A 25,775-nucleotide genomic window follows, 5' to 3' on the forward strand; every position below is an offset into this window, starting at 1 on the left:
TGATACAAGTCTCAGTAAGTCTCAGTAAGTATATCGCCTAGGGAAAACAAAGGAGGGAAGAGAGAAGTTACGAAAGGCCATGGATTCATTCTCAGAATGTGATTTGATGCACTGCAATTTTTGGGTCCCATGCTATTGGGAAGCTATTATAGGAGACACTCCATTGGTGAGGTAAACCTGATTAGAATCAGGTTCTAGAATCAGGTAAAACCTGATACTATTTTGTTGAGTTTTGTTCTATAAGGCAGTGATTTTAATATAGGGGTGGGAAGGTTGAATCACCTGAGGGTTTTTTCAAATGTCACAGGCCTCCTCCTGATGAGCAGGCATACAACTTTCTCTGCCAACTCCCTGTCCCTGCCATAGTGAGACACTATTATTGTATATATTGTTGCATATTTTACCCATCAGGTGTTACAACAGAAAAATGGATTGAGCTTTGCAGGGTTGTGTTATAGTGGGATTTCTATTTGAAAGAGCTTTTCTGGCATGAGTGTAGTCCCTGTTCTGCATAGTGGTAGGTTTATTCATCCATTCAGTTACTAGAAAATGCCAGCCTTCTCTGTGGTAGGTGCTGGTGGTACATGTAAGTAGGTTTGCAAATGGACTCAGCCCTTCCATGTTTGATACTCATTAAGACTGTTTATTGCAATGTAAGATATTACGTTGATTTTAATATTTAGAGAATATGATGTGGTGAAATGCAAAATATTTACAGTAAGGAAGTTGTAAAAATGTCTATTAAAGTCTTTTTAAATTAGTCCATTTCTTTGAAATAGTTTAAAATTCTGTTGGCCCTAGCTACTCTGTTAAAATACTGCAGGAATGACTGTATGCTTAATGCAGTGTGTGGAGTTGGAGACTTTTTCCTTATAATGCAGGAAGCAGATTAAAAAGAAAGCTTTGCTTTTGCAATCTACAAGGGCATAAATGTAAGCAAAATAATAATTTAGTTCACATTTAACCCAGCAGGAAGCTGAGTACAGATTGAGTAATTCTCCACAACATATCTACTGCTAAGTAAACTAATCTCACGGTTTATTCTTCATTAAATTGCCAAGATGCTGTTTTTCTGTTGGCTAGTTTGTATGTGTGCTTTGTTCTCTCTCTCTCTCTCCATTTTCCTTGCTTTTCTCTCACATTAAAACTTAATACTATAACTCTGTTAAGATATTCTTATGTTTAAAAGAATAATTAATAAGTATCACATTTTTGGCTTACAGTGTAATGTTTCCTAAAAACAAAGGGAACCAGGATTTGATTAACTAATTTACAGAATACCATGAAACAAGTTCCAGAATGTTTAAAGGTAGATGGTAATTGTGCAATTTTCTGGATAACAAAAGAAAATTATAAAGTAGACTAAGTACTGGCAGACCCGGCATTCTGAGATCTTAGAGAAGCTGGCATTCCAACATCTTGTGGTATTCAGTGCATAGGTACTTTTCTCATGATTGCTTCAAGCTTCAAAGCAAAACATGGATCCCAGGCTTCTTTAGGAAGTAGATATGAAAACTATATTTAATATAAAAATGACAAGTTCATGCATTATGCAGTGGAAGCAAAATTTCTTGACTATAATATACTTTTCAAAATAATCATGAAAGAGCATATGTGGTAAAGCAGAGGAATGTGGGTACATCTGGAAAGCATTTAAGGCATCTTGGAAGCATGATGCGAAATTACCAAAATTGTAAACACCTTCCATCTGGCCAGTTGCAGTGGTAACATTGACTAGTACAAGAGCAGACAAATCTCTCAGTGACCTTATGGGATAGTCATACAACCTGGGTGAAATCATCATAAAGATCTGATTGTTTTGCAATATGACCTCATGAATCAATACTATACAGAAAATCATGAGAGAAAAAGACAGGCCTGGGCAGTATCTTGAAATATGAAAGGGAAAAGTGTGTTATATGTTATGCTGGATGGAAATAGTATCATAAACTATATAACCGTGCTTCTCTGCTTGCATTGTCATGAGGCTTCAAAGAGGAAGGGGTGCAGGGCCTCATCTTGAATTAACACAGCAGCAAACCTGGATTGACACAGTTCATTTGTGAAACGTTGAATGACCATATGCTGATACTGCTTCCAGTCTCTTCCCCCACAGAAATGCATCAAACAGCAAATATTATTGAACACCTTTTTCACAAGGCACATAGGTTGCTATTTGGAAATGCCAAGGCATAGGAGATATTGCCATCCCTCGGTATGACCTCCTGGAGCATTAAAAATAATTAAAGAAGTGGAAGAAGTTTTCGTTTTGAATTGTAATTGCTCAGTCATCTGCTTTTCTCTAGCTCTATTTTCACTGCTGCCTACTATACTTAAAGCTCCATGAGGGCAGGTGCTATGCCTGTATCATTCATTGCTGCATTCTCAGTGCTTTTTTAAGTGCCTTTTTTTAGTAGGTATTTTGACACTCACTAAATATTTTTGAATGAGTGAATCTATTAGAAGCCCATTTCCCCAAATTTTAAATAAAAATGTTTAAAGAACCCTATTTGATCTGTGATGCTCATTGAGCAGTACCTTAAAATGACTGAGCTGGGCAAGAGTCATTAATGCTTTTGGCATGTTTTGCAGACATCACCTAATTTTCAGAGGCTGGCAACACACATCCAGAGCTGGTTAATGGCTGTTTGTTGAAGAGATTGTATAGAAGACACCATAGAATTTAACAATTTTAATTTACCCAAGGGCAAAGAAAGAACATCCTTGAAAAGGAGTTAATGAGAGGGGAATGATAACCTAAAAATTTAGGTTTGCAGGAGCTGGAAAAGAGTCAACATATATTTAGTAAGCACCTACAATGTTCAAAAGCACTTTCATTTATTAAAATTTCAGATTGTCCCTATGCAGTTGAAAAATTGTTATTATGCTAGCTCATTGCAATGTAGATAATATAAAAAAATTCTTTAAGATTATTTTCAAGACATCTATAAAACAGTATGATGATAATTTCAGTGAATAGAATAGAAACTCATTTCTTCTATTCCCTCAGAGATAGAAATAGGGCTTTTACTTAGAACTAATTGGAATATGATACTTGGATCTGCTATATAAAAATGTAACAGGCAATTTCAAGAATTGCAAATATTTTATTATGTTTATCATTATACATTTCTTCAGTAACTATATTTAGTTATAAGATATTTACAATATAGCACACTATTATGAATTATATATTCGGTATTCATTTATTTATAGTGCTAATATTTATTTATGAAAATCCACTAGTGGAAAAAAGATTCTGCTGTGTTTTCTTTGAGGAAGTTCACATGTGTAAATTTGGTTGGCATCTGTCAACAAGCAGCAGAATATTTACAGTATTGTGAACCATAAAATTAAATAGATTTTATATTGAAATTAACATTAAGGCTCTTTTTGTCTTAGGTAAAAATTGACCCATGAAGACTTTTACTTAAGACCAATGGTTTCTTAAAATCATATAAATTTATTTTTATTGAAAGCTGTCATTTTTTGATTTAAAGCACTTTTTGGAAATTCTTAAAATACTTGTATTTTCATGGTATTGTACCCTGTGTATGTCATTTAATAAAAATAATTCAGAGAGATCTAAGACTTGTGCTTTTTTCTTTGGAAGACTAGTTACCTCTGTGATATCCTACCCCTATCTTTAAAAAAAAAGTAAAAGGTATTAAATCAGTGTTGTGTTTTGGTATTGGATAACCTGTTTTATTTCTTTAGCTAGGCTTTGTTTGATATACCTGAAACTAGTTAAAGAGACTTTTTTTTCTGCTGATGGAGTAAACTTATTACTTATTGCTGCCTATTGCCTCATTTATGTAAATACTCCTGAATAAGTGCTGTATTGAGTAGTAGAATGTTTAACGTGAGGTGAATTGTAAATATTACCATAAATGATAATGGCTTCATTTAATAATAACAATAATAATCTAACACTTGTTATATGCCAGGTAATGTTCTAAGTCCTTTTTATGTCCTTCCAAACCCTTCAGGTAGGTACTGTTATGATTCTCATTTTTCAGGTGAGGAAACTAAGGTATAGAGAGGTTAATTTCCTGCAGCTGATAAATGGAAGAGTCAGAATTCAAACTCAAGCTATTATCCCTCAGAGATGACAAAGACAAATAATATTACATCCTAAATACTTGGATTGTGGGACTTCCCTGGCGGTCCAGTGGTTAAGATTCTGCACTTCCAATGCAGAGGACACGGTTTCGATCCCTGGTCGAGGAACTAAGATCCCACGTGCCGCGTGGTGCAGCCAAGAAAAAAACGTGGACTGTGATTAAACAAGAAAATACAATATAAAAAACTCAATATTTTCAGGAAAGCTAAGTTTCAGCTTTATGACGAGTCAACACAATAATGCCTCTTTCCTGACATGCATGTGAGAATGCCTTCAGCCTCTTCCTTAGCGAGTGATTAGCTTTTGAAGCCTCTGTTATAGCAAGTATGAGTGGCCATTGGTAATTTTAAAAGCTATATCACCTGTCTCTATAACAGAAACCATCATTTCAGTTTGCTTTAAGAAATTACAAGAAGTAAATTATTAAGTAAGGTAAGAAAGCTGGCAAAAGTCCAGAATCTGAAGTCCTCATAACTAAGTAAAACTGTGAACTCCAGTAAACAGCTCCTTCCAACCCCACATTTCATAAATAGGATTCTCTGCTATTTATAGAAGTGATGTGGATTTTTCCCTCTGTATGCATAAGGTATTAACTATGAGTCTCTATACCACTCATGCCAAGAACTTAATCAGTAGGGTTTTGTTTGTTTGTTTGTTTGGTTTCTGTAAACAAGCCTTTGGTTATAGTGTTGAGACGCTGCATTAGTTTTCTAGGGCTGCTGTAACAAATTACGGAAAATTGGGTGGCTTAAAACAACAGACATTTATTCTCTCACAGTTCTGGAGGCCAGAAGTTAGAATCAAGGTATCAGCAGGTGTAAGCAGCAGGTGTAAGTTAGAATCCAGGTGTAAGGCTCCCTGTGGAGACTTCAGAGGAGAATCCTTGCCTCTTATAGCTTCTGATGTCTTCAGATAGTCCTTTGCTTGTGGTGCATCATTCCAATATCTGTCTCCGTGGTCACATTGCCTCTTCCTTTTCTCTATGTGTCAAATCTTCTGCTTCACTTTTATAGATATTTGTAATTGGATTTAGGGCTCACCCAGATAATCCAGGATAAGCTTCTCTTTTGAGAAGCTCCTCTTCTCAAAATCCTTTTGCCATGTAAGGTGTTATTCCCAGTTTCCAGGGATTAGGGTGTATACATACATTTTGGGTTCACCATTCAGTCTACTACAGAAGCCAAAATATCAGAAACTTTGTTAGAAATTATATGTTGTGATGTTTGTAATAGCATACTTCAAAATATATAAAGCCTCCAGCCAAGGAGTATGAAAGAATTGGAAGCACGCATTAAGGTAGATAGAAAGTTGTGATGGAAATCTTGTCCAGGTGTAACTGTGGTGCTTGCTGACAGTGCATACAAATTTCGAATGTATATTGATGGGTATCAATAGAATAGTCTCTTCAGAGGCCTTGGTACCCCATAAATGCTGCTGCTTTATTTAACAAGACTTTCTCCCCATTATAACCAGGCTGTCTCTTAAATTAGTTGAAATCTATGGGCTATAAATATAAAAATATGATGCAGCTTGGTTTTAATGCAGCAGGTATAAACTTAGGTGTAAATGCTATGCTTAAAAAATAAAATGTGGTTGACTTTTAGCAGTCTATCTAAAAGGATTTGTGGCAGAGAGGGTAACTTTATTCTAGGCACTTAGCGCCTGTAAAAGCCAGGACTTTTTGGCCATATTTTTAGAGCAGCCTGAGAAGATGTGCCTTATTTGAACTTTCACTGCCTCAGCTGAGTGAATTAAGAAAGTGTTCCATGACCAGCTGGACAAGATCCGGTTTTCTTGGGAACCCCAAGGCTGCAGGAACAATTCTACTTTGCCATCAGTTAACACAGTGTCTTGCCAAGGTGTTGTGAAAAGCTATAACTTTTTTTATTCTTTTAAGCTAGGAATATTATCCTTCTTCAGTACTGGGTCTGGAAGGTGGCAATAAGCTCACTTTTTTCTTTTATTAATACCTTATGAGTTTGTGTCCTCATAAGGCCCATTTCTTTGAGCCTTGGTTCCACTTTTGGAACTAGAAAATGAATAATTAGGCCAACACATCGTGCTATTATATGAGCTTTAGTTAAGAATGTTTATAGGAACCTATAAAAAAGGATCCACTTTCAGGAATACTCAGAACCCTTCTGCAAATTTTAGGGGGCACCTGAAATCTTGTGTAATACTCATAAGCTTTATGAGTTAGAGACCATTTTTTGGGGGGAGTCTGTAACTGTGTTCCTAGCACCTAGAATAAATTAGTAAATACATGAATGCATCCAAGCACTTTCTCGGAAAGTCCATTCATACTATAGATGAAAAATGACAAGAAAATAAAAATTACCGTCAGGAGTCTTCATTGAAAGTTTGAGATCCACTATTAGCTTAGCGTGACAGTACAGTTGTTGATTAACTGAATCAATTCAAAATTAGTAATAAAATTTTGTGAGAAATACTTATTTTTATTTAATAAAGAAGGGAAATTTTGACTTTCCAGCTTTTCTTCTGGGTAAATGACTATCTCACAGTCTGGGTATAATGTATTACCTGTCAGGGATGCATAAGAAATTTAGTTTTAAGAACTTTTTGGTAACCAGAAGTCCTGCTATAAACCACATAAAATACTTTAAATTTCTTAAGATTTGTTTAATAAAAAGATAAAATTTTGTGGTGATGTTTTGTGTCTTTCATCTGCACATGTAAATACTTAGTGGCAGACAGGAAATAGTTCGTAGAAATGAAAACTTTTATTTCTTTCAATTATACACTCTTTTTTGTTTGTTTGTTTTGCGCTACGCGGGCCTCTCACTGTTGTGGCCTCTCCCGTTGCGGAGCACAGGCTCCGGACGTGCAGGCTCAGCGACCATGGCTCACAGGCCCAGGCGCTCCGCGGCATGTGGGAGCCTCCCGGACTGGGGCACGAACCCATGTCCCCTGCATCGGCAGGCGGACTCTCAACCACTGCGCCACCAGGGAAGCCCTACACTTTTAAAATAAATGTATTTAGTACTCTTAAAAAATAAGAAGAAATGATGCATGAGAAGAAATGGTGTTATCCGATTTTTTCTTTAAAATTTCCAAAATGAATTTGTTTCATTTTATCTTTGGTATAATTATTAAACCATTATTATTTAGCTTATCAGACTTATAGCACTTTGTACCTGTATAAATTTGTTATTGTTTTAAAATAGCATTTGAACTCTAAATATATTACTAATTAGAGAACATTTTATATTTTAAATTTTATATAGGAATACTTAAATATGAATGGAAAAATAAAACAATAAATACAATCAAGAAAGGAACTGTTTCATTTTTTCATGGGGACTGTGGGTTTAGCATTCTGGTTTTATAAATTTGGCCTGTGTTTATTCATATTAGGGCCATTTATTTTTAAGTAAATTAAACTGAGGAGGGGTGTCAGGTTTTCCTTTTCTTTCCCTTAAGTTCCTCTTGTGTGCTTATATACTTGTGGGGAAGATATTCATATACATATTTATTCATTTAGTACGTTATTATTGAGCATTGATAAAGTGGCAGGCACTAGGTTGGGCACTTGGAGTGTATCACTTTAAGGAAAAAGAACTGACAATGTTTACTTCCGACGGTTAAAACTGAGTTTTAAAGCAAAGAGTAGAATTTTGGAGAACATATCTGCCATCATGAGCCTCACAGCTTCCTACTGCCTACTTTGATTTGTAGTGATAAGGAATATGATCGTATGATGAATTGTGTCAATATTTGGAAGACCAGTATAACTTGGTGGACTAGTGTTTTCTAAACGAACAGTGAGTGATGTTACAAAATCATGCAGAGTGTAAAAGATTCATTCAGTGTGAAATACAGACCAGTGGACTTCACATAGCAGAGTACAGAAAGTTCATTGATAATGGTTTCAAATTCCACATTGCAGTTAACCTTTTAGAAAGTGACTGTTTGTCAAATGCTGGTGTAGTATCAAAGAAAGACATCCATAACTATCTGAATACTCTGCCCTTTTCCAGCTACACATCTGTTTGAGCCAGACTTTTTTTTTTCTATATTTCAATCAAAACAACATACCATAACAGGTTAAAGCAGGTATGAGACTGGCTGTCTTCTGTTAAGCTAAAGATTAAAGAGATTTGCAAAGATGTAAAGCAGTTCTGCTCTTCACACTAACTTTTTTGTTTTAGAAAATAAAACTATTTTCATAAAAATATTAATGTTACATATAATGAGTCTATTGTTACTATTAAAGGAAGTAATAAGAATTTAAATTTTCTTTTCAGTTTCTAATACAGTAAACATTATAGATGTAATCTACATACACAAACTTTGTTGGGTGTATTTAAATATTAAAAGTATTTAAGGGTGTAAAGAGGTCTGAGATAAGAATTTGGAGAATTGCTGATTCAGAGGAATGACTCCACATCTGAAATACATGTTCGGGGTGAGATTATGGAAGAGCTCACATTTTATACTAAGAAACTGACACTTTACAGTAAACAGTAAGGAGTCAGAATATTTTTGAGCACAAAATGATATAATGAAAGCAGTACATAACAGACATTAGAATTATCTGGAGGTGATAGATGTATAAGATGGAAGGAGGGGGATGAGTAGAATGGGAGAGCAGTCACAGTGCATTAGCAGAAGGGCAGATGTAAGGTGTTAGGGCAGTTTGGGTTGGCTAAACGAGAGAGAGAGAGAGAGAGAGAGAGAGAGAGAGAGAGAGAGAGAGACTTGTGAAGGCAGTATTGACCTACCTACTGATAGGATAAGGAGAGGAAACAGTCAAGTGTTAGGTTTGAGCTTCGATAACTGGTGTCGAGAAACGGATTTGTAGGGAAAGCTGAACTGCTTTCAAATTTTTGTAGTGCTGTGATTAAGCACTTGAGATTGAAAAGCCAGGTAGAAATATCCAGTAGAGAACTGAAAATTGAGACCAGGGAGCCTTCCAGCTCTTAGAGTATCATGGAACACCGCTGTTGCTTAAAATTTAAAAGAAGTATGAAGTAAGCAAATGGTGATCCGGTTGTTAAAAATTTATATTTTGGTGACTAGGTGATCGCTTATATCAAAATCTGATAAAATATACATTTATTGACTATTATGTGCTTGGCACTACCATGTGTTCTTAGTTATTACATTTGTGTGCATGAGTGTGTGTATGGTTTTTAAGCTCTATTAACCCATGTTCTTTCATTTCTGTGACTTGTTTACAGCATTTGTACAGTTTTTTCTCATTCATAACAATAAAATGTTGTTTAAACAAGTTACGATCAAGATTTAACAATGAAAACAGAATTTTTCCCTTTCTTTTAAAAAAATGACACAATTAGTTGTGGTACATGGAAGAGAAACATCTATTTCATGTCCCTCTTATGATAAGTGTTTTTTCATTGAAATTCCTTGATACTGTGTGTATGATTTATTTTCCAAGGCTTTTTAAAACGGCTGAAAATATGCTCTAACAACCATCTGATATGAAAAACTGAACAAAATGTGTACTCAGTTGAATGATTCTCTGAAGAAATAATGGTGCAAATGAATTATCAAAGTGTGAAATCATTAAAAACAAAACATGTTTGGGTTTTTATTGAATCTTAATTGCAGGCTTATGTATTTTCTTTTGTAAACTAAGTTAAAAGAAAATTGCCTATCTAAATTTTTGGAGGCCAGTGTTGTAGGACTTATATTGTACCATAATTTATTTTTCACATAAAAGCTGCTGTTCCTTTTTTCCCCCAGCATTAACATGCATGCTTTCCTCATGTAGGAGAATATATAAAAAACTGGAGGCCAAGATATTTCCTTTTGAAGACAGATGGCTCATTCATAGGATATAAAGAGAAACCCCAAGATGTGGATTTACCTTATCCCCTCAACAACTTTTCAGTAGCAAGTAAGTTAATTATAACTGTTGATTCACCTTGTATTTATTTATTTGTATGGCCTTATGTGTCACATATCATGGGATATATGAAAAGCCTATGAAAAAGTTTAGGTTTGTATTTAATAGAGAAATTTTCCGCTTGGATAGAATTTCAGTTCCTTAGCATAGGGATTATCGATAATATGTGGTCTTATATAATGCAAAATAGTTTAATATTTTTTACAGTTAGAACTTTGTGATAAAAACAATTCCTCAAATACATACCTCAAGTTTTTCTCTATAAAGTGTAAACAAAGGCCTTTGAACTTGGTTGCTGGACTGAACTTCGTTGTAAGATGTTGCAGTACTTAGTGCATCTCTAATCAAAGTTTCCTATCATAATTGTAGCTCTTTTGATGGATTGTATGATAAGAAACAAGTGATTTACATTAGACATTATTTTCTGGGGAGATTTTATGTTTGTAGTAAATTTTTCTTCCTTACAAATACCTAAAAAAAGTTTGTAATTTAAACTTATTTAGAAGTTGTATATTTGCTTGAACATAGCACAAAATAAACTGAAAGATGATGATTATAATTGTCATGACCAGGCTTTCAGATTGTTCAAATTACTGATTAATCAATGAAAGGAGTTTTCTGTGTTAATTTAGGAGTAAAGCATTTTAAAAGTTATGTTAACTTAAAACAAACTTGCGTAAGAGATAAAGTTTGTACCATTGGGATAAAATCTTTAACTAGACACCATTCTTAATTTTAATTTTGGCTGTATGTTGTTATCTATTAGCCACATTTAGAAAAGATGTGAGGGAAAATTAAAGCAAAAAAATAAATTAAAAATATAATAAATAGCAACATCAGAAAATGCAAGGTAGTAAAAATCCTTGAAGATTATAAAAGTCATTTTATCATTATATAGAGCCCCAGTTGTTTTTATGGATACTTTCTTTCAATTTTTTTAAACAAAAAGGTAAAACAGTAAACCAAAGAGTTTGTGAAATCTTACTTAAAAAATAAATTCTCTGTTTATATAAGTGGATTGTTCCGTAGGGAATTTCATGTTTTAAAAAGTGAGAATACTGTTGTATTTGTGTATTAATTAAGAAAATAATTTTTTCTCTTCACCAAATTTATGGCTTTCTTTCAGAAGAAAATTATTTTAAAAATCCTATTGTCATTTGAAATAATATCTTGTACTTTGTATTGACTTTAAGAATGCATTTTCTTTCTAAAGATCTTTTGTGCAAGCATTTGCTTTAAAGTGATAGAAATTGGCTTTTAAAACATAAGCAACATACATTATCATATCTGACCTAAAGCCAGTATGGTTTCTTAGTTTCTTCTATTTTACTAGCAAATGCTATTATTGGTTTGTCTGAAATAATTTATAAAGTACAGAACTCCTGTATCTGCTGATCAAAATGCAGCATTCTTTGACCTTATGAAATTTCACACCTCAACAAGTTTTAAAGACATACTGTATGTCACAGTCTGCCAACATCTGCTCTGACACTTCCACTGGCAGAGGCTGAAATAAATGCTGCACTCTTGAGGAGAAAACCTATTTAGTGACTGACAGTCAACTTATCCATGAAATTAATATTAGTCGACATCTGTAATCTTTGTTTGTATAATCAAGTAGTTGTGGATAGTTGACTCAAACTAATAAGTGAAGTTATAGACCGGCTCCTTAATTTTTGGAAGGGTGTTAATGTGGATCTTACACTAAATAAACTATTTTAAATTGATTATTTTTAACGCCTGACGTATTGCAATTGTAAGTTTTATAAATAATAATTATCTGAGGAAATAATGTGTAGTGAAATGGACCCTGGTTGAAGAAATAGTTCAAATTTAAGCTCCACCAAAAGCCATGAGTATGACCTTGGGCAGGTCATTCTCTGAGACGCTGTGGTCTTTAGTCCCTTCATCAGCATAGTGAGAACATCTGGATTCAATGAATTTGTAAGGCCCTTTTGTCTCTAACATTCTGTGATTCTGAGGGGAGTTTGAGCAGGCTCTTGAAGAGTGAGTAGGAATTAAGCAAATTAAAATAGAGGTGAAGGATAATCCAGGCAGAGGGTAACAAAGAATGTTTTCATGAGATATTAAGAGAAGGAACAGTTGGAGCCAGAGAGGGTTACTCCACTAATAGTTTCCTTTTTGTCCTAGCCCACTTTAGTATAAGAAAAAAGATACTCTTATATGAAAAAAGAAACTAGAAATACAAGGTATTTCGAAGCTACTTTGGGAAATGTTACATATACACATGTATTCCATTCATAGCTACAATGAGTCCCCTATTTTTCCTGATAATTAAAAATGGTACTTCAAAAATTAATCTTTGTGGGTGTTAATGAAATTTTACCAAAATAGGTTTTTTATCCATATGAAAAATATAAAGTATGAGAACTAGAAGGGACTTGGAATTGATCTTTCCAATCTTCATGAAGTTTCAAATTCCTTTTCTTCTGATTTAAAATTTCCAAACAGATAAGTCTTTATACTAGTTGTTTCTACTTTCCAGTCCACTGCAGCCTAACTTGCTTTCTTACTCACTTGATTGAAACCACTTTTTAGTAAGTTCTCCAGTGACCCCTTAATTGCTAAGACTAGTAGACATTTTTCAGTTCTTTTTTTCCTGAATTTATATCTGGGATATATTTTATACTTCTGATTACTACTTCCTTTTTGGGATGATCTCTCCCATTGTGTTCTAGGATGCTTTTCTTTCCTGGTTTTCTTCCTTTGCCTATTGCATGCATTTTGATATCTAACTGGATTCTGGCCAAGGGCTGTTCTCACTATGTACCCTCTCCCTGGATGGTCACATTCACATTAAGGTTTCAGTTACTCCTGTTATGCAGCTTGCTCCCACACTTATGTATCTTTAGGGCAGGCCTCTTTTCTGAGCATTAAGGTACTATATTCAACTGACTGCAAGACATCTCTACCTAGATATTCTTTTGTAGTCAACATATCCTAAGCTGAATTGAAGATAATTTTGTCAACTTTCCCCCCTGTAAGTCTCACTACCTCAGTTCTGTCTTGAGCAGAAACCTGCCTTCCATGCCTTTTTTTTTTCTTCAAATCTTCACCCCACTCCCAATTCATTTCTAGTCCTGCTGGTTTTGCTTATTTCTTTAACTTACGTCCTTCTCTGTAATCACCCTCGAATAAGCCCTCATCATCTCTGCTATAGATTCTTAACTATAGGTCTCTGCCTGTAGTTTCTACCACTCATATTCTTCCTTCACATGACTGTCAAAGTGATCTTTCTAAAATTAAGTCCTAACTATGCTGCTTCCCTGTGAAAGCCCTGCCCTGGATCTTCATTGCCTACTGGATAAAGTCCAGATTCCTTCTATATCACACGAAGATCTCCTCAATCTGGCCTCTGCTTTCAACTCTTGCCTCATCTCTCTTTTGCTGTCCAATTATACTTTGGCAGTACTGAACTGCTTATAATTCCCTATATAAACTATGCTGCTTTCCTACTCTGAGCCTTTGTTTTTGCTGTTCCGTCTGATTGGAATGTCCTTCTGTCCTCTACTTGCCGGAATAATTTTTTTTTCGTCCTTTAAGACAATTCAGATTTAAATCCCTATCCTCATTCCTTGCTAAATTATTCCTCTCTGCTCTTTACAATGCCGTTATCTTTTGTTGTTATCACGTTGTTTCTTGGTTGTCTTGTTCATGTGTATGTCTCGTCCACTAATCTGTGAGTTATTTTAGGGGAAAAAGCCTAGTGTTATATCTCCTAGTGCCTACATACTAGGGTTTAATAACTGTTTTTGAATGAATGCCTGAAAACATCTAGTCCAGATTTCTTCTTTTTTAGATGAGAAAAAAAAAGCCTTTGAAAATTCAGTGACCTTTTTAAGGTTGCCCTACTAGGTAGTGGTAGTTAAGTATCAAGATTAAAACTCAAATCTCTCTACCATCATTTAGGTGTTATCTCCCGCTCTGCGCTAGCCCCTTGGCCCGCCTCCCCCCACAATTCCCCGCCTCTATTCTGTGACATTTTCCCTATCTAGAGCTTTGAGATCTGATTTTGGGTCAGATTCCAACTCTTAAATTCTAAATATCCTTTGGCATGTGGATTGTAAACTCTCCAACACCTATAAAATGCGGATATCAGTGTTTAACCTTTATCCTTTTTTGGGTGGAGCAAATGTGAACTATATGTGTAATTGCCTTCTAGATATACTATAGAAATGGAAGTAAAATAATATTTTTTTCAAGGAAATTATATCTCTAATCAGAATTATGGTTAGGTAAGTTACTAATTATATATTGAGATTTATCTTGGCATAGGAAACATTACACTTTGACTGAAAAATAATATAGGATACATACAAGCATTGTTGCAAAGCTATTTTCAAAGGTACATTGAGCACAATAGCTTGTCTACCCAGTTAGTAGACATGGTCTGACATTTTGACACTTATTAGCCCAACTCAGAAGTGGGAACAAATGCCCAATGGAGAACTTGAACATTTGCCCAGGTCTTGAGGCTCATCCTACTTTTGATCTAATCCTTCCTCCTCACAGTGGTGGGAAGGGAGAAGTGCCAACCTGTGTCCCCAAGAGCACCTACTAGAATTCTCCCTTATTCCATGTTGCAGAAACTGGCCCACTCTGACAATATCCCTTTCCTCTCTGAAACCTTTCTTCTATCTTCTTCTATCTCTTTTAAAAAAGAAATTGGTCAGTCTGAACTTCGTAGGCCAGTTTTAAAAGTGAAATGACATGTTTACTCACTAATCTGTTTTTCTTCTTCTCTTTGAAAGAAAGTAAGGGAATTATGGGACTTTAACCTACCAAAAACCATTTTTACCTCTGAATAAATATTAGAGATTTTAAATGTGTAGAAAAATCAATTGATTCCTACTAATGCTTTCATTGTTGTTGTTCACGGAGATAGAGAAATAGCGTATGACTTGATTCTTAGTCTTACACAACATGTAACAGAAAAGTCTGCAATCTAGAAAAGCAATCCTGTAAATCTAAAATAACCCTATGCTATATAAATGTATACAAGGATTATGAGAGATCAGAATAGCTTACTTTTAAAGGGCTTATTGATTATTAGAACCATACTAGATTCTAAAAGGAGTATAAAATACAATTTTTGTTTGTAGGAATTTATCATTGACTCTGGAACACATTTGAATAGAGCATATAGCAATGGGAGGAAAAATGAGATGAATTTTATAGAAAATAAATGCTGTAGAAGTTGAGAGAGTAGGTAAAGGTAAGGTAAGGTGACTAGATAAGAATTTACACATGACATAAGGTTAACATGAGCCCAGAAGGACAGGTGATATTTAGATTTTTGGAAGAAGGAAGACTTTCTCAGTGAGGTTAACAACATAAGCAAATATGAAGTCTGGAATTAAGGAGTAGCCTGTTTGTGAATAGTATAGGCAATATGCTAGATGGATAGAGAGTTTTTGTTGGAGGAAAAAAACGTTACGATTAGATAAATTGTAATCAGGTTGTGAAGGATCTTGAATACCAGTTTGATATTTTTAATGGAAACCTGTTGAAAACCATTGGTGGCTTTTGAGCAAACCATTGGTGGCTTTTGAGCATTAGGTGTCCAATCACTGTTTGATTAAAAAAGAACCTATATGGTTATAGTGTACAGTAGAAGGCATTCATCCATAGATGAATAGTTTTCTTTCTCTTTCTACCATGAGTCAATCAGTCAGCTACGGATTGTCTTATTTTCCCTATTTTCCAGTCTCACTGCTACCATCCTATTTCAGTACTTCATCATTTCCCCCCCCCCCCCGGATTATTTTGATAGTCTCTTAATACATCTCTTGCCTTCAAGTATTCTCCTCTCTGGAGTATTTGGAAGCAATGCATAGGATAGATTCATCTTCAGAAAAAAATCTTCCCTTGCAAATATCATCTTGCTCAGAAGAATCTTAAATTTTCTCCATTTTCACAAGAGGAAGATGAATTTTTTCATATTTATGTTTATACTGTATATATTCAAGTATTCCTTTTTTCTTCTATTAGTCCTCAATGTTCCATACATTTTTGGGACCTAAATTGCTAGATTTTATTAGGTTCAATTGCATGTGGAATTCTAACCCTGCTTTTGTTTTGAGTGATTTTTAGACTATATTATGTATTTGATCATTTGAAGATTTGGTGCTTTTTTCCCTCTAATTGGGTTCAGATTTTTAGGAAAACAGACAGTTATATCTGGCACTAGGTGCATCTATCTCACTGTAAGGAATGTCTTACTTAAAAATTAAGTGAATTACTATAAATTTAATCAAAATTTCTTCCTATCCTTCATTTTTATGGGTGGTACTATATTCATATATTTGCAAAATTTAACCCATAAACTAAGTTTAGAATTGGGAGTGGAGAGAACCTTTTTTAAAAATCACTTTAAAAGGATATAGTTTTTAGAAAATGTTAAACAGTATAATGCCATATTTATTCACATATTTTCTTCCTCTCATTCAAGTCACACTTCAATCTGATAAGAAAAAAATTTTCAATAGAATTTCTACTCCTTCCTCCTTTTTTCTACATTGTACAACGAATGTGCACAAAAGAAAATGTGTAATACCATTTTAATGGATTTAGAGTTTCAAATCCAGCTCCTCCTACATGTGAGAACAACCCTCTGTATCTCTGAAAGATTTAATCAGTTACATGTCCTTTATAAACATAAATTTATGTGTGTATCATTTGAGTTTCCTATTAGATAATCTCACGATTTTAATCAGGTGACCTGCTCAGATTTTGGTTAGAGCCTGTATTTCCCCTAATACAGGAAAAGATGATCTCTCACCCCTCTTTTCTGATTTACTCTAGAGCTAATCTATTTAGTTGTAGTCTTTACCTTCTGAGCCCCATTCATCAGCATATAACTTACTATGGGATCTTATGTAGAATCAAGGGAAATGATAAACTTCCAGAGCACAATCACTGTGTATTCTCATTTTAAAATTTTCCTATAACATTTATTATAAGATCTGGTATATTGGAAGGTCACTTGACTTGGAGTCAGTAGACCTAAGTTTGAGTCTTGGTTCCGCTACTTTACTAGCTATGTGACCTTGGGCAAATGGCATAACTTTTCTGATCTTCGTTTTTCTCATTAAACGTGAGGTTATCTACTTCTCAGGATTATGGTGAGGGTTAAATGAGATGATATAAGTGAAAACACTTTGTAAATTATAAATGCTATACAAATAAAAGTAATAACATAAGATAGAATATGCTCAGTAATATTTTCTTAATTGAGTTAAATGGCAGCCATTTTCCCCTCTCGAGCTAAGTTACATTGGAGTAGGGTGGAAACTACTCTATTGGGTTTTCTTTAAAGACCATTACAAGTTTTAAGTAGAACCTGTCTACAACGAGGTTGAAGTTGAGACCAGCAGCTCTTGTTTGGTTTGGGGAAAATTTTCAGTTTTATTTAATGCCGAAGACTATTGTCTGTAGAGGCTAGTCTTCCTTATAACTAAACAACATGAGCTAGACCCCTAAACCGTGCCCGTAGCCTTTCTGGAAAACGAAGAAGACATCACTGCAGCTGAAAGGGCAGCACCATTTGGATTGACCTCAGAGGAACTGGGTGCAGACCAAATTCTTTAATTAGAAGTTTTAGTCAGAAGTTTTTTGTTTTTTAATAAAAGTAATAAATCCTCAAATATCTTTCTGACTGTTCTAAGAGGATCCTTTGGTTACCATCCACTGTGGAAAATTTTTTAATTAATTTGGTTCTCCCGTTAGATAATTGCATTTTTGTAAGATGGAGTTTGCAATGGGGATTGTTTTTAGGGGAAGCCAGGCAAGGAGTGATCAATGTTAATAGCTTACGTTAATGTGAGGACATAAAAGAGATCCCAGCAGAACCAACCTTACTTCCTCCCTTCCTTCATCCCTTTCTTTTTCCCTTCCTCCCTTTCTCATCTTCTTCCTTCTCTCTCTGCCTCCCTCCCTCCCTCCCTCCCTCCCTCATTCAACTTCCCCTAAGGTCAGCAATCAACTCTCACTTATCCAAAGATACTTATGTAAAGAACACCATACATGTAATAATTTTCACTGAATTCTTCTTAAATACTTTTAAATTAAATTGTTTTTAAATATTTTTACCTTTCTTTACTTCCTTTTCTCATCATCCTAAGTAACAACCTCACACGCTTTGTTCTGTTTTGAAATTTCTTACCTTATGTGCATATGATTTAAAGTGACACAATTTGGAAACATAGGAGTTATCACAATTAATAATTAAACATATTTTTAGGAAATCTAAGTTCAAATGAATATTTAGAAAGTTTTTATTGAGGGTTTATTATGTTCTCAACATTGTACCAGGTACTGAGGGAAAAAAGAAGGAAATAAGGAAGGAAACCAACCTTTCTTTGAGCGTTACTATGTGCCAGGCCCTTTCACATATGTTATCTCATTTAATCTTCACAACAACATTCTGAGGTAAGTATTATGTTCTCCATTTTAAAGAGACTGAGAGAGATTATGTGACTTGCTTTAGGTCACTTATCTGGCAAATGGCAGAGCCAGAATTTCAACCTGTGTGTAACAGAATGCTAATCTTAAAGCCTGCGTTCATTTCATTAATCCACAGACATACGAGGTAGCTCTTGGATTTGAAGAATTTATAATCTAGTACCAAAAATATGCCACAAACCCTTGGAGTTAGTATTTTGTGATTGGTATTTTGATGGTTCATTTCTGAAGTAAGTTTATAATTAATATATTCAGTAAGAGTTTAGGAAAGGGAGGTGTCATTAAGGACTAGATCATCAAGAAAAGCCTCATTGAAAACTGAGATTGTTTGGAGAAATAGTAAGATTTCAAAAGATGGCATATATTCCAGGTAACAGGAATAGCAATAATTTGAAAAAATTATTTCTAAGAAACTTCAGCTGAATCTCTTATTGTTAATTTAAATGGGTATGAAATCCTCAGATATGAATGAAATCTCCAGATGGTATGTTATTTCTTTATCCCTTTATAGAGTGAAAAATATCAAAGGAGAAAGAAGGATAAATGATACGAATAAATATGGCACTTGAAATATTTAGCAGAATGCCATAATCATACCAGATACTTTGTTTTCTTAGTGTCAGAGTTAGGCATTCGGTCCCCTATTTGCTTACTTGGCGTTTTACATGCAGTTTCTGTAGTAACATTGCTATTCATCTTCTCTTCTAGTAGAATATAAAATAATCTTACTGATGCAAATAAATATTCTATTTTAAAATATCATCTTAAAGTCAATACTCTTTTTTTAGCTAAAAATATTTTGAACTGTAGCTTTTAGCTTGGAAAGGGGCGCATCATCTATCTGTTTATTTTTTCAAAATCCAACCTATTTTGTGTAAGAGAGCTGAGGTGGTGTGAATGCAGAGTGATTACTGGGTGTGGGGTGGGAGGATAACCACCTGCAGCCTGTGTGTAATAAGCAGCTGTGGTGGATTTTCGTATAATTTTTTAATATTAAATTAATTATTAATAGGTCAATATACTTCAGTTTTTCAAATAAAATTTTACTGAATGTATAACACTCAGCTAGCCTTTGGTGCTAAGGATCCTTGTACTGTTGTTTTATCTTATTACTGATCCTAGAATTTTCCTCTATGATACCCTTCCATATCTGAAGAGTAAAAATAATTCTTTTTACACACATTTCTGAGTATACTCATTTATCACCAGATTACTTCTATAGATTATTTTTGGTTAAGTTAAATGTAAATAAAACCTAGCTGCCTTATTTGTTTAATATTTGTTTTTTAACTTAATTCTTTTTTCTAAAAAGTAGAGCTTTATATGTAATTACTTTTTAAAAAATGTAAATTAGGGAATTCCCTGGTGATCCAGTGGTTAGGACTCTGCCCTGTTACTGCTCTGGTCGAGGAACTAAGATCCTGCAGGCTGCATGTTGCAGCCAAAAAAAATCCCAAAATAGTAAATTAAAAAATGATTATATTCCCATTATATTTGCTGCTTTAATCCCATCTTACTTATAATTAAAACATATGACATTAACAGAGACTTAAGGAAGTAAAGGAAGAGAACTAACATTTTTTAAGTGCCTACTATGTATGAGGTGCCTTATTTACAGGAACATGACAAGAAAAACATGAAATGAATATTACCTTAAAAAAAACCAAACTAAATAGTGAAACTGAGACCTAGAGAGATTAAGAAACTTTCCTAGAGTCTCAAAGCGAGTACATTGAACAATTAACTATGATTTGGATTCTGGACTAACACCCGGCTTGAATGCATTTAATCATAAATGGGGTTCAGAGATAATGACACTCTTCAAGTAATGTATATTCAGTACCACAAAAACTTCGTTATATGTCAAGTATTATTAACAGTAGGTTAATAGCAGACTGTCATTGTTCTCAAGAGGTATATTTTATTTAACTGTGAAATTTATTTATACTACAGCAGAGGGACAAGCATGGAGGTGGTAGCCAGGTGGCTGATTATTTGACAGAAATTTATTATGTAATATTGGGCCAGTCACTTCACCACCCTGGTGTTTTATCATCTGTGATGAGAAGGAGTTGGAATGAAGAATCTCTGAAGTCTTTTCTTCTAGAAGTCAATGATTTGCCTATCAGCAGCAGATAATAATTTCTTGGAACATTCAGTCTATTGAGAAGTAATAATAATAATAACCACTTGTTGAGCACCTGTGTGCTATGCACTTTATATGTATATTACTAGTCCTGCTGACATTTTTTCAGGATACATAATATCTCTATTTTATAGCTAGGGAAACTGGGCTCATAGAATTTGCCAGTGGTCATGCATCTAATAAACTTTGGAACTGAAAGCTAAACCCACAGCTTTCAGGTGTCAAGGCCAGTGCTTTTATCACACCACTGCTTAACTAAAACATCTCTGGCTGCTGTAGGGTCTTCAGGGTGCTGAAAGCAGCTTCTGGCTGCTGTAGGGTCTGCATAGGCAGTTCAGAAGGTGTGGGCTTTCCATGCCCCTAGACTAGATTATATGTTAGCATCATAGATCAAATCTTGTCATTCTCAACTAGTATATGAAAATATATTTCAGAGCTTTTGGATATTTCCATTTAAGGAAACTGAAGCTTAATGCAGAGAATTTAGTAGGTGAAGATTTCAGCCTTCTTCTTCCAATTATATCAAAGAAGTCATAGGAGAAACACTAATTTTTAGAGACAGAATCATCGGATATTAGTACGTATTATATTATCATTGCATTTTTAACAAACTAGATTTGAGGGACACATTTTTTATCCCACTGCAGTTATATACTAAATCGCTGCCTTTCTGTTTTTCCCCCTATATCTTTATGCTATTTTAAAGCATTTGTTATATTTTGAATAAAGTTAAATGAGGCTCAAGGCCACAGTCAGGGGAAGGACCTTTAAGCCTTGGAATTTAGGAAGGATAGAGAGACATTCTTTGGGGTTGGAAATAATACATAATCAAGCAGATGCTAATGAAAAAATGAAATGCAGAGCATGAAAAAAGAGGCAAGGGTGCCTGTTTGAAAGTTTTATGGAGGAGAGTACATTGCCCCTTTATTACAATAATGTTTCTGCACTATAATAAGGCCTTTCATTGCAAGTTCAGCTTTTTTCATTCATTTGTTTTGTGCTCTGCTTCCTGTTACTAATTGTCAGCACAATGGTCTTCCAACTATGAAGTCTCAGTGTCCTTTTGGACCAATTTGTCATTGTCTTTCTCCCTCACCCCCAACCCGTGCACTATTACTATGGTTGCATTTTTAGACATTTTTAATGTTTTAAAATGGCAGTGCTTTTGAAACATGCCAGAATAGTTCATGCTAATTGAATCATCCAACCAAGCAACAGTTATTGCTTCCAAAAGCACACTGATAAAGTTTCTGTCTCTATAGGATATTCTTATAAAGTAATTAAAATATATAATTCTGTATAACATTATTCCATTTGCGTTGTTTCCTTTGAGCTTTACAATCGTCCTATGGAAATAGGACATTTTGTTAAAATATTTTTGTTAAACGGTATTATTTGCAGATCTACTCTTACCTCCTAAATTCTTTGGAATTTCTGTGCCTTTAGGAACTTACATTTCTACGGTTTTTCTGCTAATGACTCTCTATTCTTATAGCTAGATTATTTTACATGACTAAGGAATCAACAATGTTGGCTTAGATTGACAAACCTGAAGAAGTTACCATTCCGATAACTCTACTTACATGTTAATTCATGTTAGGTTTTTAACATTTTGGTCAATAAATATTTCAAATGTGCTCTCAGCTTTGTATCAATAATCTAATATTGACAGAAAGACATTTTTCCAATGTAACTTTGGCCAGTTTTCTTTGGGGGAAAACTGTTTCAGTACTCTGCATGTCACCTGTTTCTATCACTTTAGTATTGCAGAACACTTGAAAGTGAAGTATATAAATACAGCTTGTTATAAATAAATAAACCTTTCCTTCTCTCTTATAAGCAGCTAACATTCCTAAAACAATATGTGACATACTAAGAAGATCCAAGAATTTAGAGCTAGAAAGCCTGGATCAGAGACTCAGCTTTACAACCTTAATGACTTGATGATTTTGAACAAGTGACTTAAAAATCAGACAGCTTTCATTTTCTTTTTTCTATTTGTGAAATGGAAATGATGAAAATACTTTAGAACTTTATTGGGAGAATTAAGTGAGAAATAATGCATGTAATATCTTAATGTTGTGGTTAAGCTGCTAATAATATGCTAAAATAAAGACTTAGTAGTTATTTATTGAAAAAGAATGAATTTTGGAGAAATATATAATGGAAAGCATAGTTTCCCTATTGACCTAAGTTGGCAAAGATGAGATTTTTTTTTTCTATTCTGCTAGAGATGAATGAGCAGATTATCCCAATGTATGCTGTTCATTTGGCTTGCAGTGTATCAAACTAAATTATAAATTAAGTATTTTTGTACTGTTACAAAGAGGCAGAGACCTGTTTATGGCTGGGTTGAAACTTTTTAAATGAGTTTGAGTAAGACTAATCAGGCTAATAGTATGTAGGACAACTTGGACAAGGAGAGAAGGCTGGAGAAAGGGAGACCATCCAGGAGGCCATTTCAGGGATCCAGATTTTGGTAATAAATTCTCTGGTTGGGTGTTAGCAGTGAAAAGAAGGGATGGTTTGTTACAAAAGAACTGTTACAGTGAATGTTGCAGACTGGGTTGAAGGAGAATCCAAGACGACTGAGGATGTGTTTCTTGGATGATTAGGAAGGTGATACAGAAATAAAATGAATGGAAACATTGTGTGGACGTTGTAATTTTCAGTTTGGAAGATTAAAAGAAACACCCTTTTAGATATGTTGAGAATGAGGAATAATAGGTCCTCAAAAGAGAGATGCCAGTTTTGTCATATGGAAATGGAGCTCGATGGAAAGGCTGGCACTAGAGGGGCAGGTTTAAGAGTCATCAAACGTCAGGTGATAATTGTGGCAGAGCCATGAGAGAGACTCTGCAGAATGACATCCAAAGTCCTTACCAGGTCATTGAAGGTCTTTTTGATCTCATCTTCTACCACACCCACAACTTACTTTACTCCAGTCACACTGGACTTGCCATTTCTCAGACATGTCTGTGGGCTCTCTCCAACTGTGGGTCTTTGCTCTTACTGTTCCTTCAACCCAGATCACTCTTTCCACAGATGTCTGCATTGGTTGCCCATTTCATTGAGGAATACCCTTTCTAAATAGTCTTTCTAAAATAGTACCACCTTCCCTGTCATTTTAACTTGTTGCCCTGCATAATTTTTCTTCATAGTACTTATTATCATCTATTATGTTATAAATTGTTTTAATTGTTTATTGCTTGACCACTTATCTCCTCAGTAAAATATAAGCTTTATGAAAAATAAGGACTTTGTTTTCTTCACTGCTGTATTTCCAGTGCCTGGCTTGTTGTCAGGCATGCTATGAGCACACAGTAAATATTTGTTTAATGAATATCTAAATTTACTAAGGATAAAATTATCATTAAAGAAAAGCATAACACAAAGTTCTCAGCATAAGGGAGCAGCTCAGTTCTAAGGAAGAATCCTTAAGAAAGAAGATTAATGAATGGTCAGGGAGTTGCAGGTAAAATCAGGCAAGTCTGTGTCATGGGGGCCTGGGAGAGTGACTCACAGGTAGGGAGCCAGGAGCATCAGAGGCAGCAAAGAAGTGAAAATGAGAAAAAGGAAAATGTATTTGATGAGAAGATTTCAGGAGACTGGTAGAAACCACAACTTAGCTAAATGGTTAAGGAATATGTAACAAAGACCACTCTTGTAAATAATGTCTTTTAAAGGGAAGGAAAGCAGCATTCAATACATGTGCATCTTGCTCTATGTGTATATTTATTATTTGTTTACCCTGGTATGCATTGATAAGCAACTATGAAGATGAGTAGAAATTGTCACATTGATACATGGAAGCTTGAGGTATTTAAGTTGTAAATTAAAGTTGATACAAAATAAATTGATTATTCTAGTAGTGATACCTTTAAACTTCAATGCCCAATGAAATATTCTGAAGTTTAACTTGTGTTCAATGAGTTTAATTCACTAGAAGGGTCTTTATTTTAGGTATTCAAATATACACTTTATTTTTAAAAAATAATTTCCTTGGACATTTTTGGTACATACTTTGAGGAAAGAATCTAGTAGTATTTTGGAAGGAGTTTCTGTTTTTGACTTCTTATCGTAAAAATTTTCAGACATACAGGTAAGTAGAGAAAATAGCTTACTGTACTCTAATGTCTATTGTATTGCAAAACAAACAAACAAAAAGAAGAACCAAAAAATAGCTTGCCTAATGGTATATTAGATGTTTACATGACTCTTACAACTCTGTTAGGAAATGCCTCATGTCATTTTCATTATCTTAAACATTGTCCCACAGTGACCACAGTGTATTTTTACCTGAAATTTCAAGTATGTGGAGGGTATGCAGAGAACAGTTGTTCTAGAAGACTCTTGAAGTATTTGTTTGATTAATTAGAAGCAGGATATGGTGGACCAACAAGATGGAGATATGTTGATGGGGAAAGTGTTGGCTCTAAATGTACTTTTGGTAAATGGTGGTATCTGTGGTTACCATATTCATTAAAGAAAAACATATTAGGAGAAGTTCACGTTAACATGTTGTGATTTCAAATACAGTTTAAATCCACAAGTAGTATCCATGTTAAAACCAAAGAAGTAAGATTTATGATAATTAAAATGTCAGAATTTGAAATATGTATCATAAAGTGAAAACATCTCCTAGAGTGGAAATAATGTTAGTGACCCAGTCTTACTCCCCTCTTGTATAGAATTTTGTATTTTATAAAATAACTTTTTTTTTTCTTCTATTTCCTTATATGGAGAAGGATATGTTGACTCTGGGTAATAGGTAAATGATTCAGACCCAAACACTAGAAACATGCAGCTGGACCAATGCAAGTTTGGGAGTCACTTTTCTATCATTAGTAATTGAAAATTTTTATTACCGCTAGCTTTACTGGTATTGCAGTTTGTGAGATCCAGCAGTGAAAACATCCGGATGCTCTGCTGCCCTCCTTGCTGCGTTCTTTCTCTTCTGTTCCTCATTTGAATCCACCTTTCCCTTACATGCCTACTTGGAGAAACAAAAAGTGGCAGCAACAGTATCCTACGAAGGGTAATCCTCATCGCTAACCATCCCTATGGTGTGTTCAGAGCCAGGAGCAAATACATTGGGGCCCACCTCCCTCTTCAAACATTGTTATCAGATG

General features: G+C 34.5%; 1 protein-coding gene across 2 annotated transcripts in view; it reads left to right on the forward strand.

Moving 5' to 3' along the window:
- AKT3 (AKT serine/threonine kinase 3) overlaps positions 1 to 25,775 on the forward strand; it is a 396,602-nt gene that overhangs the window by 137,150 nt on the left and 233,677 nt on the right. For both annotated transcript variants that reach the window (XM_082663744.1, XM_082663743.1), the window contains exon 3: positions 9,879 to 10,004. In XM_082663744.1, the coding sequence (XP_082519870.1) occupies positions 9,879 to 10,004 (126 nt within the window). The remainder of the gene's footprint in view (positions 1 to 9,878; positions 10,005 to 25,775) is intronic.

This window comes from Grampus griseus, assembly GCF_964374135.1.
Source record: "Grampus griseus genome assembly, chromosome: 1".
Classification (NCBI taxonomy): domain Eukaryota; kingdom Metazoa; phylum Chordata; class Mammalia; order Artiodactyla; family Delphinidae; genus Grampus; species Grampus griseus.